The following is a 19413-nucleotide window of genomic DNA, read 5'->3' on the forward strand; positions in this document are numbered from 1 at the left end:
CTGCACCACAGACTAAAACAGTTAAATGTGGTCTATTAAACATTAGGTCTCTCTCTTCTATGTCCCTGTTAGTAAATGATATAATAATTGATCAACATATTGATTTATTCTGCCTTACAGAAACCTGTTTACAGCAGGATGAATATGTTACTTTAAATGAGTCAACACCACCGAGTCACACTAACTGCCAGAATGCTTGTAGCACGGGCCGAGGCAGAGGATTAGCAGCAATCTTCCATTCCATCTTATTAATTAATCCAAAACCCAGACAGAGCTTTAATTCATTTGAAAGCTTGACTCTTAGTCTTGTCCATCCAAATTGGAAGTCCCAAAAACCAGTTTTATTTGTTATTATCTATCGTCCACCTGGTCGTTATTGTGAGTTTCTCAGTGAATTTTCAGACCTTTTGTCTGACTTAGTGCTTAGCTCAGATAAGATAATTATAGTGGGCGATTTTAACATCCACACAGATGCTGAGAATGACAGCCTCAACACTGCATTTAATCTATTATTAGACTCAATTGGCTTTGCTCAAAATGTAAATGAGTCCACCCACCACTTTAATCATATCTTAGATTTTGTTCTGACTTCTGGTATGGAAATTGAAGACTTAACAGTATTCCCTGAAAACTCCCTTCTGTCTGATCATTTCTTAATAACATTTACATTTACTCTGATGGACTACCCAGCAGTGGGGAATAAGTTTCATTACACTAGAAGTCTTTCAGAAAGCGCTGTAACTAGGTTTAAGGATATGATTCCTTCTTTATGTTCTCTAATGCCATATACCAACACAGTGCAGAGTAGCTACCTAAACTCTGTGAGTGAGATAGAGTATCTCGTCAATAGTTTTACATCCTCATTGAAGACAACTTTGGATGCTGTAGCTCCTCTGAAAAAGAGAGCCTTAAATCAGAAGTGCCTGACGCTGTGGTATAACTCACAAACTTGCAGCTTAAAGCAGATAACCCGTAAGTTGGAGAGGAAATGGCGTCTCACTAATTTAGAAGATCTTCACTTAGCCTGGAAAAAGAGTCTGTTGCTCTATAAAAAAGCCCTCCGTCAAGCTAGGACATCTTATTACTCATCACTAATTGAAGAAAATAAGAACAACCCCAGGTTTCTTTTCAGCACTGTAGCCAGGCTGACAAAGAGTCAGAGCTCTATTGAGCCGAGTATTCCTTTAACTTTAACTAGTAATGACTTCATGACTTTCTTTGCTAATAAAATTTTAACTATTAGAGAAAAAATTACTCATAACCATCCCAAAGCCATATCGTTATCTTTGGCTGCTTTCAGTGATGCCGGTATTTGGTTAGACTCTTTCTCTCCGATTGTTCTGTCTGAGTTATTTTCATTAGTTACTTCCTCCAAACCATCAACATGTCTATTAGACCCCATTCCTACCAGGCTGCTCAAGGAAGCCCTACCATTAATTAATGCTTCGATCTTAAATATGATCAATCTATCTTTATTAGTTGGCTATGTACCACAGGCTTTTAAGGTGGCAGTAATTAAACCATTACTTAAAAAGCCATCACTTGACCCAGCTATCTTAGCTAATTATAGGCCAATCTCCAACCTTCCTTTTCTCTCAAAAATTCTTGAAAGGGTAGTTGTAAAACAGCTAACTGATCATCTGCAGAGGAATGGTCTATTTGAAGAGTTTCAGTCAGGGTTTAGAATTCATCATAGTACAGAAACAGCATTAGTGAAGGTTACAAATGATCTTCTTATGGCCTCAGACAGTGGACTCATCTCTGTGCTTGTTCTGTTAGACCTCAGTGCTGCTTTTGATACTGTTGACCATCAAATTTTATTACAGAGATTAGAGCATGCCATAGGTATTAAAGGCACTGCGCTGCGGTGGTTTGAATCATATTTATCTAATAGATTACAATTTGTTCATGTAAATGGGGAATCTTCTTCACAGACTAAGGTTAATTATGGAGTTCCACAAGGTTATGTGCTAGGACCAATTTTATTCACTTTATACATGTTTCCCTTAGGCAGTATTATTAGACAGCATTGCTTAAATTTTCATTGTTACGCAGATGATACCCAGCTTTATCTATCCATGAAGCCAGAGGACACACACCAATTAGCTAAACTGCAGGATTGTCTTACAGACATAAAGACATGGATGACCTCTAATTTACTGCTTTTAAACTCAGATAAAACTGAAGTTATTGTACTTGGCCCCACAAATCTTAGAAACATGGTGTCTAACCAGATCCTTACTCTGGATGGCATTACCCTGACCTCTAGTAATACTGTGAGAAATCTTGGAGTCATTTTTGATCAGGATATGTCATTCAAAGCGCATATTAAACAAATATGTAGGACTGCTTTTTTGCATTTGCACAATATCTCTAAAATTAGAAAGGTGTTGTCTCAGAGTGATGCTGAAAAACTAATTCATGCATTTATTTCCTCTAGGCTGGACTATTGTAATTAATTATTATCAGGTTGTCCTAAAAGTTCCCTGAAAAGCCTTCAGTTAATTCAAAATGCTGCAGCTAGAGTACTGACAGGGACTAGAAGGGGAGAGCATATCTCACCCATATTGGCCTCTCTTCATTGGCTTCCTGTTAATTCTAGAATAGAATTTAAAATTCTTCTTCTTACTTATAAGGTTTTGAATAATCAGGTCCCATCTTATCTTAGGGACCTCATAGTACCATATCACCCCAATAGAGCGCTTCGCTCTCAGACTGCAGGCTTACTTGTAGTTCCTAGGGTTTGTAAGAGTAGAATGGGAGGCAGAGCCTTCAGCTTTCAGGCTCCTCTCCTGTGGAACCAGCTCCCAATTCAGATCAGGGAGACAGACACCCTCTCTACTTTTAAGATTAGGCTTAAAACTTTCCTTTTTGCTAAAGCTTATAGTTAGGGCTGGATCAGGTGACCCTGAACCATCCCTTAGTTATGCTGCTATAGACTTAGACTGCTGGGGGGTTCCCATGATGCACTGAGTGTTTCTTTCTCTTTTTGCTCTGTATGCACCACTCTGCATTTAATCATTAGTGATTGATCTCTGCTCCCCTCCACAGCATGTCTTTTTCCTGGTTCTCTCCCTCAGCCCCAACCAGTCCCAGCAGAAGACTGCCCCTCCCTGAGCCTGGTTCTGCTGGAGGTTTCTTCCTGTTAAAAGGGAGTTTTTCCTTCCTTGCAGCCCCATATCATCAATGACTGTGGAAATTTACATGTTCTCTTCAGGCAGTCATCTTTATAAATCTCATTGGAACGGCACCAAACAAAAGTTCCAGCATCATCACCTTGCCCAATGCAGATTCGAGAGTCATCACTGAATATGAATTTCATCCAGTCATCCACAGTCCACGATAGCTTTTCCTTAGCCCATTGTAACCTTGTTTTTTTCTGTTTAGGTGTTAATGATGGCTTTCGTTTAGCTTTTCTGTATGTAAATCCCATTTCCTTTAGGCGGTTTCTTACAGTTCGGTCACAGACGTTGACTCCAATTTCCTCCCATTCGTTCCTCATTTGTTTTGTTGTGCATTTTCGATTTTTGAGACGTATTGCTTTAAGATTTCTGTCTTGACGCTGTGATGTCTGCCTTGGTCTACCAGTATGTTTGCCTTTAACAACCTTCCCATGTTGTTTGTATTTGGTCCAGAGTTTAGACACAGCTGACTGTGAACAACCAACATCTTTTGCAACATTGCGTGATGATTTACCCTCTTTTAAGAGTTTGATAATCCTCTCCTTTCTTTCAATTGACATCTCTCGTGTTGGAGCCATGATTCATGTCAGTCCACTTGGTGCAACAGCTCTCCAAGGTGTGATCAGTCCTTTTTAGATGCAGCCTAATGAGCAGAAGATCTGATATGATGCAGGTGTTAGTTTTGGGGATGAAAATTTACAGGGTGATTCCATAATTTATTCCTCAGAATTGAGTGGAGTCCATATTTTTTTCCCTCTGCTTGGTCTAAAAAAGTACCCGTTACTGACTGCCACAATTTTTTTTCCTGATTTCTTATAGTGTTTCTTAAAGCCAGAAAGTTGCCATTTGAAATGACTTTAGTTTTGTGCCATGTCTGTGATCTGCTTTTTTTCTACAAAATTAAACAACTGAATGAACATCTGAGGCCACTGATTCCATAATTATTGCCAGGAGTTGTACTGTGCTGCAACACATTGGCGCTGCTTCTGCTCGCCTTTTGCTCACCAATGGAGGCAGCATCAAAAACAGCAGCAGAAAGCACAACATAGAAGATGTCCAGAAGAAGAAGGCAGCTGTTGCTAGCACAGCATAAATATCAGAGCATAACTTTCCACTTCTAAACCAGTGTGACTATATTAACAAATAGTAAACAGAATAGAAAGTTCAAATGGTTTCATTTATCTGTTGTACCACTGACCACTATTGGGCATATTGAATTTGTTTTTACATTTCAAAGTTAACATTCCTGTGACCTGTCTCCAGAGAGCTTTGTGCTGACCTTTGAACTTTTACGAGAGTTTAAAGATGCAGATGTAGCACCAAAACAAATTTACCGTTAAACTCAAACCATTGATTGGCACTGATCATCGCACATTTAGATCAGTTCATTAGACCATGTATCAATAAAGTTGTATTTGATACTTTAAAATCAGTTTTCATTGGTTAATTGTTGCACAACTAGTAATCTGTCATCCCTCTCCTGTCTATCTATCAGCTCCTGTAGCCACAGCGTCGGGTCCGAACTTCTCATTGGCTGACCTGGACAGCAGTCCTAGTTACTACAACATCAATCAGGTGGCGCTAGGACGTCGCTCCCTCACCTCCCCACCCTCAACCAGGTGCATAACAACAAATGTAACTCCACACTCTGTTTGTAGTTTGTTCAGAGACATACGCTGCTTCGGAAACACCAGCGTTTACATGTTTGCACAGAAGTCCAAAACTCTTTTGTGGGCAGTAGCAGTCGCACCTTATTCATTTGAGTCACTGTGAAACCAAAGGCAGCATAAAATCACAGAAATGACTGCCAATGGTGTATCACTTCTTATCATAAGGAAACTTTATTTCACCGAGGCTTATTACTACAACTACCAGATTCCATTCCAAGTCCAGAGTCTGCCAGCCTCAACCTCTTTGTAGTCTAGCAGTTAAGGGATAGAATCGTGCACTTTTTTACAAAAGCGCCAAACTTTGTCCAGGGACTCTTTAGGTTATATTAAGTCATGTCAAAGCGGGAGACATTTGATTTTAGCCCTGTATCCTGCTTTTTTAAAAGGGTGATTGCATGGTTATAATACAGTGTATATTTTGCTATTCATATGACAATACGATCATATGATTATTATGTAGGGGGCCAGTGATCAAGATTGGACATTGTTAAGCTGTAGAGAATGGCTACTACAACTAGTGCAAAGCTATATTGAGCTTATGTGATCATGTATCGTCCGTCGTGTGGCGTCCTACGTCGTCGTACATCCTTATACATTAGCAGGGTGGTATGTTTCAAAATGGAAAGAGGTACAGGACTCATTTCAGGCCTGTAGGGATATTTAACAGGCCTCTACCTCTGAGACATAAAATTAGGTCACTGTGATCTTCCTAGCATGAAAGGTGTAGAGAGTAGTTCATTAAAAATATTCATGAAACATTTGTGCATATCTAGGAAGTTTGCCAACCAGGTATTTACAATGTTTTCAGTTAAAAAATATGGTGATAATCGTCTTAATACCAATAACATAAAATAATAATGATAACAGCAACAACAACAATAATAATAACGGTTATGGCCATAAAAACAAAATTGATTTCTTGTAATTAATAAAAAAGCATTTGTTTCTGTTCAAACACTGTTGTTATTTTAGAGTGTAAATATGTTAGAGTGCATGAGTAGCATCTTTCCTTTGCCCTATGCACTCAAACAGTTATATTGCATACGTATATGGATATTCACAATGAGTTAGACAATATTTAGTCACTTTCCCTAGATTAATGATTTTTCTAAGAGTGTAAGCACACTGAAGTACATTCAAAGCATCCCTACTTAGCCTTAATACATTTTTCATAACCTTCAAGTTTATACTATGAACTTAAAAAGACATTTGGATAAGAGTTTGTCATGAATTATATGCTGTAGAAGGCTGAAAATGGTTATTCTCTTAAACCCAAGTTTTTAGAGTGTAGATGTTTATGGATTCAATGTCTCCTGATCTTATATACTTCAGGACACTATAAAGTACCTCTGATAAAGTTTTGGCGCTTTTGTATAAAAGTGCATGATTCCCCTAAAATTTGTCCCTTAGCCGCCGGACTATTGTATATGTTTGTCTCTCTGTAGGTTAGTCTCCTTTCTATGTGTGATGCACTTTCTGCTTTTCTCACCTTTGTCCTTAACTGGCTTTTATTCCTTTTCTTCCCATCTTACTTCTGTCACCTGCTGTCACTTTAGGTCTGAGGTGGAGTTGTACGCAAACCTTCCTCGGAGGTAGTTATGAACACCTACAAAAAAAATAAATAAATAAAAATAATGCAAACACAACACAGACAGATAGACACACTGAGGGCTCATTTATGCTCAGTGTCAGATACAAATACAAACTGAACCTTCCATCCTAAGTCTGTACATTTTATCCATACTTGTGTCCATTTTCTGAAAACTTCCGGATACAGATGAAACAACAGTACTGCTGGTAATCATGGGGGCAGTGTAACCAAAAATTTGAGAAACGTGTGTGTGTGTGTGTTTGTTTTTTCCACTATGTCTGCTATGAGGTGCTTGTGCCAATTTCTACCAAACTTGCTATGTGCATTTAAGTTGACACAGAATTTCCCAAAAGGCGTTTGTTTTGGCAAATGTTAAGGCCATTGGTGTCGAAGGTAAAAAAAAAAAAATGTAAGTTTTTCTATCCAATTTGCATTGAACTTAGCACCCAAATGGGGGTAGATTCTGGAGTAGCTTTGCCAAAGGTCAATTATTGGGGTCAAGATCATGTCTACCTGTCTGTTTGTTGGCTTACTCCTTCCAGGTCCTTTTGCTGATTTCTACCAAACTTAGTATGTCATTGAAGAGTGACCCCAAAACTCCAGTTAAATATTCATTTTGGCAAATGTCAAGGGATTTGATTTTCAGCCTGAGTTGAACAATGGCACACTTGTAGGTGGATTCTAGAATTGCCCTGGCAAGCCAGAAGTCAGTCATTTTGGAGAAGGTCAAGGTCATTTGGGTCAAATGTCAGGTTGGTATGGCACTTATAGTATTCATGCACGAGTACTATTATCTGATATAAGTAATTCTGTTGTGAAGTATTTAATGAACGCAGTGAAGTATTTAATAGCCGCAAACATCATCTCAGTTACACTGCTGCCTAAGCTTTTTTTTTTTCTTTCGTGGTCAAAACATTATTTCAACTTCTTTGGAAATAGCCATGTTTGATTTTGTCAGAAACCTTCAAGACAAAAGGAAATACCATGAGCAGGGACAGTTTCACCATTTGAAATGTACAAACAGATTTCTGTACATAAGTGGAACATAAGTGAGCCCATATGTAGAAAGAGAGTCTGTTTATTTAGCTTACTATCTGTTCTTTCTTTTCCCTTCTTTACATTCTGAGCTTTGTCATCACACATGTGGAAGCCTCTCAACACTTACATTGTTTATATTACTGCTGTTAGAATATCCTTTCTGGAATGGATTTTAGTTGAGCCAGTGCCTTTTCTAAATCATGCCCCTCCTTTTCTCTGTTTCTGCCCGTCGTCTCTCTCTCCCCTCCACCTCAACGTGCATTCAGCTCCACCAAGAGGAAGTCATTAGATGACAGTGAACTAGAAAGCCCCACAGATGATGTTTTCTATCCTGGACGCTCACCGGCTGCCAGCTCTTCGCAGTCCAGTGCGTGGCCCAACGACATGGATACAGGTACCCCCCTGTTCCACCCCACACCTGTCACCAGCTAAGCAAGTATCACCACCCTTCTTCACACACCTGCCTCACCCCTTCACACCTGGTCTCAGTCACCCTCCTTCACTTTGGTGATGCTTGAAGCACTCTGCACATCCCACTCACTCTGCAACCACCTCATATCCAGACCCGCGTCAAAGACCACACGACACCTTAAAAATGCAATATGCAGGTTTTGAGGAATAGAATAAAATAGTTCACTGACTGAAAAAGACTAGTTGCACTTCTTTGACAATTTGCTGTTGATTATAAGGATAGACCAAAATAAGACCTATGATGAATGATTTTTTTAATGAATTTACATACCACTCCAAGAAGCAGCTCTGATGGGGTCAGTCACACTAGGAATTTGCAGCACAAATTTCGTTCTCTTGTCCTTTCAGTTAGTGGTAGAATCTTGGGAATGCCATCACTTCATGAAGGGTCATATGGTGCATATATTGTTTGCTTGGAGCCCATCGTTGTGTATTTTTATTGATCAACACAACTTTGAGGTTATTAGTAAAGTCAGTAATCATGGTGAAAGTCCCACTGAATAAACTGTGGCAGAATATCCTTGTTTGTGTGCTAATTATCTTGTACACTGTCATTGTCAATGTAAGCAAGCTGTCTCAATTGCAAACCAGTTAATAACGTATGAACACCTCACAAGTATTTGCTGTTTATCCACTAACCTCATAGAGTCTTTAGGGTCCTGGTGCTTCCTGCCTTACTGTGTGGTTGTGAGACTTGAATGCTAACCAGTGCCCTAACATGACGACTTGATCTCTGTGGTACTTGGTGTCTTCGGAGGATCCTTGGGTACCACTGAAATGACTTTGTGTCAAATGAGTGGTTACTTAGGGAGACCCAGTTGAACAGAAGCATTTGCTTCATGAGGGAACATCAGTTTCAACATTTTGGCCATGTGATGTGTTTCTCTGTACATGACCCAGCATGCAGGTGCCTCAGTGTTGAGGACCCCAGTGGCTGGAGCAGACCAACGAAATGCCCAGATTCCATGTGCCTGTGTCAATTAGAAGATTACTTTCAAGGGGTGGAAATAGTGGCTTTTTGCCTGGTGGTTGCCATCTATGACCTGAGGCAGTTCCATACTGTGATGAATGACTTATTTTGCTTCTACTGGCAAATCCAGTGTTCTCTGCAATTAATTGGAATGAAGCACTTTCTCTCTGAGATTTTGCTGTTGAAAATGTTAGTGTGACCAGCCCCAAAATATTTGAAAGAGTAGTAAACTGATTTTAAACTACAGCAACCATTAGTCGTGCTCATTCCAGAATTGACTACCTTTTGTTGGCGACAGTGATTGGCAACATAAAACAAGAATGTTTCATATGCTATGATATATATATATATACCGTATGTTTAACCACATAGGCTGTACACAAATTTTGCCTGTCATGTTGGTTTTCACAGATTAGTCTCAGACCATCTCATCATTTACAAGTTATAGGCCAACAGTGTTCTGCCAAAATAAAGGAGCCTTGGATAATGATTAATTTATAGTTAATTGAAAACCCTTGAGGGTTAATCTAGTCCAATATTGGAAGAAAAGAAAAAAGACAACAAACACAGATTTCCTCTTTATTTTGTGGTGAAGCTTATTTATTCCAGTTACAGGAGTGTCCAACTTTTATTATGCATGAATTGGAATCACATCTGTCAGCGTCTAGAAATTTTAATTGATGTAGGCAAATTGATGCTATATATTATTCAGTATATAGCAAGGCTTTGAACTGGTTTAAGGAACAAAAACAAAAATCTGAAACAATTGATATATGGAATAAAAATTGTCCCAGAAATGTATGTTTTTTTAATGTATGGGTTGGGGTGAGAAATTAAATAATGGTAACAATTAATAACAATAGTTGTTTGTTATGCTTAGTTTTGTTTTGTTTTTTCTTCCAAACAAAAATTTTTCTGCTTGCAATTATCTGGTGCCGAGTTCACTTCCTGGTTTCCTCTGAACATCGTGCATGTTTTTGAACTGAGTCTGGAAATTTACCAGCGCCATGTGATTAATGTTTCCAACCAGAGCAGGCAAATATTGCGCTATATACATTTATAAATGTTGGTTTTAGACACCAATATATGCAGTGTTGGATGGACAGGTTAACGTGTAAAGAGAAATAATGTTGGAAATAGCTAGCTAGCTCCTTTTAGGCTAAACCATAGAGAATTAAAAAGTCTAGTGCGGACATTGTTATTCACTGAACCAAGTAGTCACAAACAATTTGGGCAGAGACATCCTGTTTAAGAGACACAGAATGAAGTTACACAATGTAAAAAAGCAAAGTTCTACAAATCTTTCAGAATCAGAATAACGATAAGCCACAGATTAAAGAGGTGACTCAAAGTGTAAAGCAGTCATAGTGAGATATATTCAGTTTCAGTGTACAAGAATACAGATACCGAAATGACCTAAGTGTGTTTTTTAAAGAGAAGGTGACTGGATTCCATTTAAAATAATCTATTTTCACCCAAATATGCAAACATACTGAATATTGTGCCAGTTCCTTATACAAGAAAATGTTGCACAAATAAGTGTGACACCCACTCTAGTTTTTTTTTTTTCCTTCTCTACAGGCTAAACAATGCATGTAGCATAGCCTAGCTTGTTAACTGCAGCGGGACTGATGTATTATAGACATAAACATGGCCTATGTCAATAGACATTTTTATAACTACTGAAAGGTACATGTCCTTACATAGAACATTATTAACTGATTTCATTTGGTTCTAACAGGTTTGAGAATGATAACTGTAACCTTTGCGCAGCTTCGTTCCTGCAGCTGGCGCTTCGTCAGGATTTTTAAACTGTTGAAAAATTTGAACGAAGGGCAACGAAAACCTCAATTCGCCCGTGTTTTGTTTTGCTTTTGTTCTTGACGCTTTTTTTAATCGTTTGTTTAGTTTTTGTAACATTATTGTTTAGTTTGACTTCGTTCGACCAGCTGAATGTTTTCGCACAGTACAGAAGCCATTTGCAAGCACTGAGGCTGCTGCTGCGTTCATATACTGTCAGAAATTACAGGGCAAAGTCAGCCTGTTTGCTTGGATTTTTTTTATCTGGGTGGGGGGGGTCAGGTTCAATGAGCTCAGGCACCATATATGGGCCAGAATTAATCTTTTATGTGGATACAATTAATTATTTTGCCACAAGCAACTGCTGAATTTGAAACAACAAAAACGTTGTGTAATTTCCGATGGTACTTGAACGTAGCGACAGCAGCACCTGCTGTGTGCGCTTATTATTTTTTATTAAATATAACAATATGAGTGGAGGAATGACAATCCAGCCCTTATGTACATGTGGCAACAGGTAGATAATTCAAAAGATTATATAAAGAGCTGTTCTGGAAGGCAGAATTCAAGTTGTGGATCAGCTGCAGCTGGTGGAAATAACTGCACATGTGAGTCAATGAGCGGCATTCACATGGACTGATCACTTTACTGCTCTGATATATTCAGTCATCTTTACACTTATATTTATTCCCTCTTTTGACAGTTTTCTGTTATAAATCAATATATATGGCTTAGAACATAATACAGTGATACAGCAGTGAGCAGGACAGAGCGTGCAGCGTGTCGTCAGACAGTGTGGATTCTGATGATGAAGAAGATGGTCCCTCTTTTGTTCTGGACGAGGAACCAGAGCAGGTGGGTCCACCGACGTGCACACAGTTCTCCACAGCTTTTGTTAGCAGTTTCTCCAGGACTCAGGCACTATGAGTTCCGTCCCAGCGCCAAGTCCTGGAACTCAGAGATGCAGACATACACTGCTCCAGCTGTGGTTCCAGGTGCATTTTATTTAAAGCGTTGAGATCATTAGCTTCAGTTTTGTTAATTTCCTCTTTCGTCCCTTTTGCGCTCTTGCTACGCAGGCTGTTCGGTGATAAAACTGTTTTGTCCATATTTTCTCAACGAATTGTAACTTTTTTTAACTTTTTTCCCTTTGTTCAGGAATCATCGTGTGCTGTATGACTGGGCCATTAAACGATGCCAACGAAAGTCAACAAAAGTCCAGATTTCTTGTTTCGTTAGGGCTTCGTTGCCCTTCGTTAGGTGCCGTGTGACTGGGCCATAAGGTGGAACACAAAACTGGATACATTACAATTCTGATTGTGCTCCAAAAAAAAAAAAACTGGTTTGAAGCCCTGCTAAATAGTTCTAGATGTCACTAATATAAATGTGGAGATGAATCAAGAATAAAATGCAGCTTTCAGTTAGCTGTAATGAGGTCTTATGTTGGCGTTTCCAATATTTTGGCAGTCACAACAGCCTTTATGATTCAGCTTTGGACATTTCTCTCAGTGTGCTAATTCTGTAATCCTCTCTCATCCATGCGACAGTCAGTAATTCAAAAACCAGCCTCATCACCTCACTTGAGCCCGTTTTCCCCACTCTCACTTCAACCACTTTGTACAGTATTCCTGATGTGACAGCCATTCACTACCACCATCGTACACAAGTGCTCATTCTTAACCCTCTCTCTTTTCCCTTTCTCTCTCTCCCTCTCTCTCTCATTGTTAACAATACCCTTCTCCACTTTCAGTGCAGCACCATTTGGCGAGTGTGCAGGAGAGGAAGATAAAACATGAAAACGATGGCGTGCAGTTTCCTTACCATGGTTAGAACAACATTGATTACACTCATATTTGCTTTTATTTTCTATTTATCAGCCTATTTGTAGCTCAGTCATTCCTCAATCTGCCGTATCAGCATATATCTACATATATGTGTATTTGGTTGTGTGTGTTTGTATGAATGCCTGATTCAGAGATGTTTGAGACTGTAATGATTAATTATTCATTAACTTCAGCAATGTTTAGATCTGATCAGATTGATGTCATTGCTGCTGATCAAAATTCACTCCGTACATATTCTAATTAGCTGCAGTATTCCCGGTGAGGAATGTAAACAGGATTGTCAACCTATTTCCAGTTTTATGCTTTTCATTGTGTGTGGAACTTGCCCCAGGGTCTATTTGTTGAAAATCAAGTGAAATCTCCCACAGCCACTTTGGGCAAGAGCCACAACACCGGCAGGCGCGTTCACCTACTGCACGCTGCTGAGCTCATTCTTCTACACACACACACGCACACAAATGCACACACGCATTCTAATATATAAGTACTTGGACAGTGACACTTGTTTTTTTGTAATGTTGCTTCTGTACACCAACAAAGTGTGGTTGAAATGAAACAATCAAGATGTGCTTGTAATGTCAAATTTCAGCTTGAAACTAGTGAGGGAAGCCACCGAGACACTCAGACCACTCTGAAGGAGTTACACCGCTTCTATGGTTGGAGAAGCTGAGTATAGTGCAACTTTTGTGTGTTGCATCACCAGTTGCACAGCGTCGCGGTGGAGTAGAATGGAGAAGAATTTCCTTAAAAAGATGCGAAATTCCAGCTACAATTTGCCAGAATTCACATGGAGACAGAGTCCAGATTTAGATCTGTTTTCTTGCTTTGTTTTATTTTAGATCAACTCAGATTTTTGTGTATCAATATAGTCATATCTACTACATTTAAAATGGTTTCAGTCTGTATCCGTTATTTGTTACAGCCCTACTAATTTAACCCCCTTTAATTTAAGTTGAAAGTCAGCATGACAGGCACCCTTGATTGGTTCATTTTAACTTTTAACTCCGAAAATTGTGTCATTGTTCAAATACTTGTGGACCCGACTGCGGGCACATACACTTTATTTGCACTATTTGATTCATTACCCTCCAGTCATGGCCACCTTTTAACCCCCGTCACCCTGCCACCCTTCACATGCAGGCATTCACACCTCAGAACACACATGCTTATCATGCTTCCCACCCCTGCAGGTGTTCAGGTGGTTGCCTCCCTCTGTCACTCCATCCCCCTCTCACCTCAAATCCCTCATTAAGACGCTTGCCGTCTGTGGATCAGAGGTGTGAAAGCCTTCCTCCTGCTCCCCAGCCCTCCATCCCCGTGTCCCTTCTGTGTAATTGAAAACGCGTAGAGCAGGAAGGACCCATGGGGTGAGGAGTATCATAAGGCAAGGAGGAGGAGGGGAAAACAGGTAAAAGAGGGAGGAGAGACAGTGGCTTCTGTGCTTTTATGTGGTTATAGCTAATGAAACGGAGGGCAAGCTGGAGAAGCCAAGAGCCCTGGTTGGGTTTTGCCCCAGCAGCTGCTCTCCTGCTCCTGCTCCACTTAGTTGCAAATGTAATTAAGAGGCTTCTCATCAGAGCAACAACAGAGACTGCCGTACGCCTTAGCGCACCAGAGCCTCTCTTTCCATCGCCTTCCTATCTCTCTCTCTATGTCTTCCATGGTCTTTCTGTGTCCCTCTCTCTCTCTCTCTCTGCCTCTCTTTGCATGAGTGCCACCCCCATACTCTCCAAACTGCAACACACAGCCTTGTACGCCTCCTAATGACTTTGGCAAGCAGAAGTGTAGAAATAGATGCAAATATGGACCCTTTATACCATTAATCTACCCAAACCAGAATAATTTTGTAATACATGTATTTATTTGATTTGCAGTCAGGTCCATAAGTAGTTGGACAGTGACACTTTTTTTTGTTTGTTTGCAGTTTGGCCTCTGTACACTGCCATAATGAAGCTGAAATAAAACAATAAAGATGTGTTTGCAGTGTCAACCTTTAGCTCTAATTTAAAGGATTTAACAAAAACAGACTACTGTACAAACCCTCTGTGACATCACCCATAGGTTTTCTGAAGAGCAGTTTTGAAGCTCAAATGGCAGTGCACCATCTTGGCAGTGCATGACTCCTAACTCTTGGTCAACTTAGAGGGTGAAGAAGTGGGGCATAGGCATGGCCAGCATGATCTGGGCAGAATGCATGAAACCCACAATACCCCTTGTAGTTACCAAGCGAGCTTGAGCTAACAGGATAACGTTGGTTCCATTGTCTGATAAACACATATTTTTGCAGTGGTGGGTGCAGGTAACTGCCTCAGTAACTGTAGCACCATCAGTGGAGCTAACATCACCATATGATTAATTAATATGATAATTAGTGCTAATGGTGATATCATACAAATTAAAGAATACTAAAATTTCACCAAATGGACATACTGAAGCATAGAATTCTCAGATGATCATTTCATGCAACTAACCACACAGAAAGTTGTATTATCTCAGATATTTGCATTGAAATGGTCAGAAAGTACAAATGCGGTTGATTCCACAGCTTATGGCTTCAAATTGTTAAAACCGATGAGTTGTATGAAGTTGTCATGAAGGGGAATTAGCTATAGAGACAAAAACTGCTTATTGTACCAAGCTGATAACACGCTTCTCCCTGCTGTAAAGCTGGAGATTTTAAGATGAGCTCCTGTGGGGACTGACTCACTTTTTGGATCCATTCTCAAGTGGCCATTCAAGGAACTGCATTTTTGGCAATTCCACATGGGATTCATGTTTCAGAACCATTTGGGAATTACATCCATTTTTATATTTAGACCCTCCATTTTTGCAGCCCGTGGATAATTACATAAATCAAATATAAGGATTGCTTTTAATGCAAATAATCATGTTCACAGACAGTTTTCTTCAGCCTTATCAGGGGATTTATACATGAACATTTCCACGTCACTGAATCTATCTTAGACTTCATTTCCATCCATACAAGCAGTACTGTGTGGTAAATCTGTTTGGAGTAGGCAATTCTCAAAAACTGAGTGACAATGCAAGAAGTCTGAAAGAGTCTGACTGGAGAAACTCTGCATGGAGCATTGCAAGCACATCTTGATTGTTTCATTTTAACTCCACTGTGGTGGTACATGGATTAAAAAGAAAGAAAAAAAGAGGGGGAAAAAAAACAAAAAAAAAAGAAAAAAAGAGGGGAAAAAAAAACAAAGAAAAAAAGAGGGGGAAAAAACAAACGCATTGCTGTCCAAATACTTATGGACCTAACATAATTAGTATCCGTTTTGAATGATTTTTAACAATGCTTAGCACACTGGAGAATCTGCTGCAACATAAATCAGCTCCAGCAAAGAAAAGAAAGTGCAGGTAAATATTGTGTGATATGATTCCCCCCCCCAAAAGGTTCCACCTGCCACAGGCAGAGCTCATGTGGGAATTCCTGTCCAGGTGGGGGGCATGAAAACAAACACACAGACAGACTAGCAGGAGGTTGCTTACAATAAAAAGAAACACACTGCTGCAGGTGTGTCTCCCATCATCTACCCCTCAATCCCACCCTGCCTCCCATCTCCAGTCACTCACATGTGGATGGGCACAGATGTATGAAGATGCATTCATACATAAAAATCACTGCTGGTTGAAGGCAGATATACACACGTGTGTGTGTGTGTGTGTGTGTCACACAGTACACACACAAACACACAGCTGAAGCATGGTCCCAGATGGTGTTTCTGTGTGTATGCAGCACAGGGATCCTTGAGGATGCTGGAGACATCTGCTCCATGGGGGCGACAAGAGGGTTCGGGGGAGGTTAGCGGCGGCAAATGAAACAGCCATGATTTCATATTAGCTCCAAATGATTGTGTAAAGACACCAGAGACTTGTGGCAGTGGGGGGGAACTTGTTGTGTCCTTTCAGTTAAAATGTTACGCGCCCTTCGAGGTGCAGCTGGAATTATGTTTATAATTTAGGTCACTGGAGACGGGAGAATCCCTGACTTCACATGTTTAAGCTGCGATCTCTCATTGTTTCCAATAACTGTGTGTACGTGTGCGTGTGTCTGTGCGTGCTTCAGAGGCGCATCTGGTGGCAGGCCTGTTAGTGCGCAGAGACAGAAGGGTCATCATGGGAACACTTGATTGGTTGCCAGTAAAATACCAAGGCTTGCCAGGAAAAGTGGCAGTGCAGTTGTGACATACACACACACACACACACACACACACACACACACACACACACACACACACACACACACACACACACACACACACACACACACACACACACACACACACACACACACACACACACACACACACACACACAACCTGCTTGTACACTCTTTCTACAGCGCAATTGCCATTGCTACTTTGGAACTTAAGAAATTGTCAGTTTTATACTGACCACTATGCCATCTGTGTGTTTGCCCCTTAGCTCAGCAAAAACCTGGTTGAAAATCCAGGACTGTCTTGCACTGTAGAAAGAGTGTAACAGTTAGACGCACCTTACATAAGCAGGTTCTCAACATGTACACTCTCCTTGCCTGTACATATCATTGCCAGTCACCTTCAATGTTAAAATATTAAAGTGATGGCATATTATGACCACCAGGGGGAGAAGTAGGAGGAAGAAGAAAAAAACTCAATTTACAGTTGAACTGCCCCTCCCTCCCTCTATCAGAGACAGGCAACATTATAAGCATGTAATACACAATAAAACTGAATTGAAATCAAACATTATACAAAATAAGAGCAAACATTCATGGGAGAATAAAACCTTTAAAAATCTCATTTTGCAGCAAGCTTTGGGGGCAGCTGTCAGGTGTGCACTCTAACAGGTTGGTGCTAATCTGTTAATGGGCCACAAATCTTTTCACTTCACTCCACTTACTACTTAATGTCACAGCACTGTGTGCCAATTTAAAAGGTTTAAAAGTGCCACTGTAATTGGTTGGTATCATGTTCAGACAACAAAACACCCATGGATAATGAACAGTGTAAATCTAACCTTTTCCCGCATAGTGCCTGGCTTTGTGCCGGTATTTATCACTGCTTAGTATGCTCAGACATGCCACAAGACCCCGAATGCCTGCTGTCAAAATAAATCCTTACCCCTCCCTCCCCCCACACACACCTATATCTGCTTCCATGCTTTACACTGATTTCTATACTTTCACCACTTTAAATCCACGTCTTTATACAGTGCATCCAGAAAGTATTCACAGTGCTTCACTTTTTCCACAGCCTTATTCCAAAATGGATAAAATTCATTTTTCCCGCTCAAAATTCTACACACAATACCCCATAATGACACTGTGAAAAAAGTATTTTGTGATTTTTGCAAATTTATTCAAATAAAAAAAAATAAGAATTCATATGTACATAAGTATTTACAGTCTTTGCCATGAATCTCAAAATTGAGCTCAGATGCATCCTGTTTCCACTGATCATCCTTGAGATGTTTCTACAGCTTAATTGGCGTCCACCTGGGGCAAGTTCAGTTTATTGGGCATGATTTGGAAAGGCACACACCTGTCTACATATAAGGTCCCACAGTTGACAGTGCATGTCAGAGCACAAATCAAACCTGAAGTCAAAGAAATTGCCTGTCGACCTCCAAGACAGGATTGCCTTGAGGCACATATCTGGGGAAGGGTACAGAAGCATTTCTGCTTGAAAGTCTCAAAGAACACAGTGGCCTCCATCAGCCATAAATGGAAGAAGTTGGGATCCACCAGGACTCTTCCCAGAGTTGGAAGCCTGTCTAAACTGAGCATTCAGGAAAGAAGGGCCTTAATCAGGGAGATGACCAAGAATCCCATGGTCACTCTGTCGGCACTCAAGCATTCCTCTGTGGAGAGAGAAGAACCGTCCAGAAAGACAACCATCTCTGCAGCAATAGATCAATGAGGCCTGTATGGTAGAGTGGCCAGACGGAAGCCACTCCTTAGTAAAAGGCACATGGCAGCCCACCTGGAGTTTGCCAAAAGGCACCTGAAGGACTCTCAGACCACGAGAAACAAAATTTTCTCTTCGATGAGAAAAAGATTGAACTCTGTGGTGTGAATGCCAGTCGGCATGTTTGGAGGAAACTAGGCACTGTCCCTACAGTGGTGGCACCATCATACTGTCGGGATGTTTTTTAGCAGCAGGAACTGGGAGACTAGTCAGGATTGAGGGAAAGATGAATGCAGCAATGGACAAAGATATCTGAAGATATGATCCAGAGCCCTCCTGACCTCAGACTGGGGCAACAGTTCATCTTTCAGCAGGACAGTGACCCTAAGCACACAGCCAAGATATCAAAGGAGTGGCTTCAGGACAACTCTGAATGTCCTTGAGTGGTCCAGCCAGAGCCCAGACCTGAATCAATCAATTCAATTCAATCAATTTTTTTTTTATATAGCGCCAAATCACAACAAACAGTTGCCCCAAGGCGCTTTATATTGTAAGGCAAGGCCATACAATAATGATGTAAAACCCCAACGGTCAAAACGACCCCCTGTGAACAAGCACTTGGCTACAGTGGGAAGGAAAAACTCCCTTTTAACAGGAAGAAACCTCCAGCAGAACCAGGCTCAGGGAGGGGCAGTCTTCTGCTGGGACTGGTTGGGGCTGAGGGAGAGAACCAGGAAAAAGACATGCTGTGGAGGGGAGCAGAGATCGATCACTAATGATTAAATGCAGAGTGGTGCATACAGAGCAAAAAGAGAAAGAAACAGTGCATCATGGGAACCCCCCAGCAGTCTACGTCTATAGCAGCATAACTAAGGGATGGTTCAGGGTCACCTGATCCAGCCCTAACTATAAGCTTTAGCAAAAAGGAAAGTTTTAAGCCTAATCTT

The 19413-nt window shown here is 40.5% G+C and overlaps 1 protein-coding gene across 1 annotated transcript in view; it reads left to right on the forward strand.

The window, feature by feature from the left end:
* The window catches only part of nfixa (nuclear factor I/Xa), a 274096-nt gene that overhangs the window by 214263 nt on the left and 40420 nt on the right, over nucleotides 1-19413 (forward strand). The window contains 3 exon segments of the mRNA XM_034187333.1: nucleotides 6409-6444; nucleotides 7748-7875; nucleotides 12473-12547. Coding sequence (XP_034043224.1) covers nucleotides 6409-6444; nucleotides 7748-7875; nucleotides 12473-12547 — 239 coding nt within the window.

Source organism: Thalassophryne amazonica, chromosome 15 (genome assembly GCF_902500255.1).
Source record: "Thalassophryne amazonica chromosome 15, fThaAma1.1, whole genome shotgun sequence".
Taxonomy (NCBI): Eukaryota; Metazoa; Chordata; class Actinopteri; order Batrachoidiformes; family Batrachoididae; genus Thalassophryne; species Thalassophryne amazonica.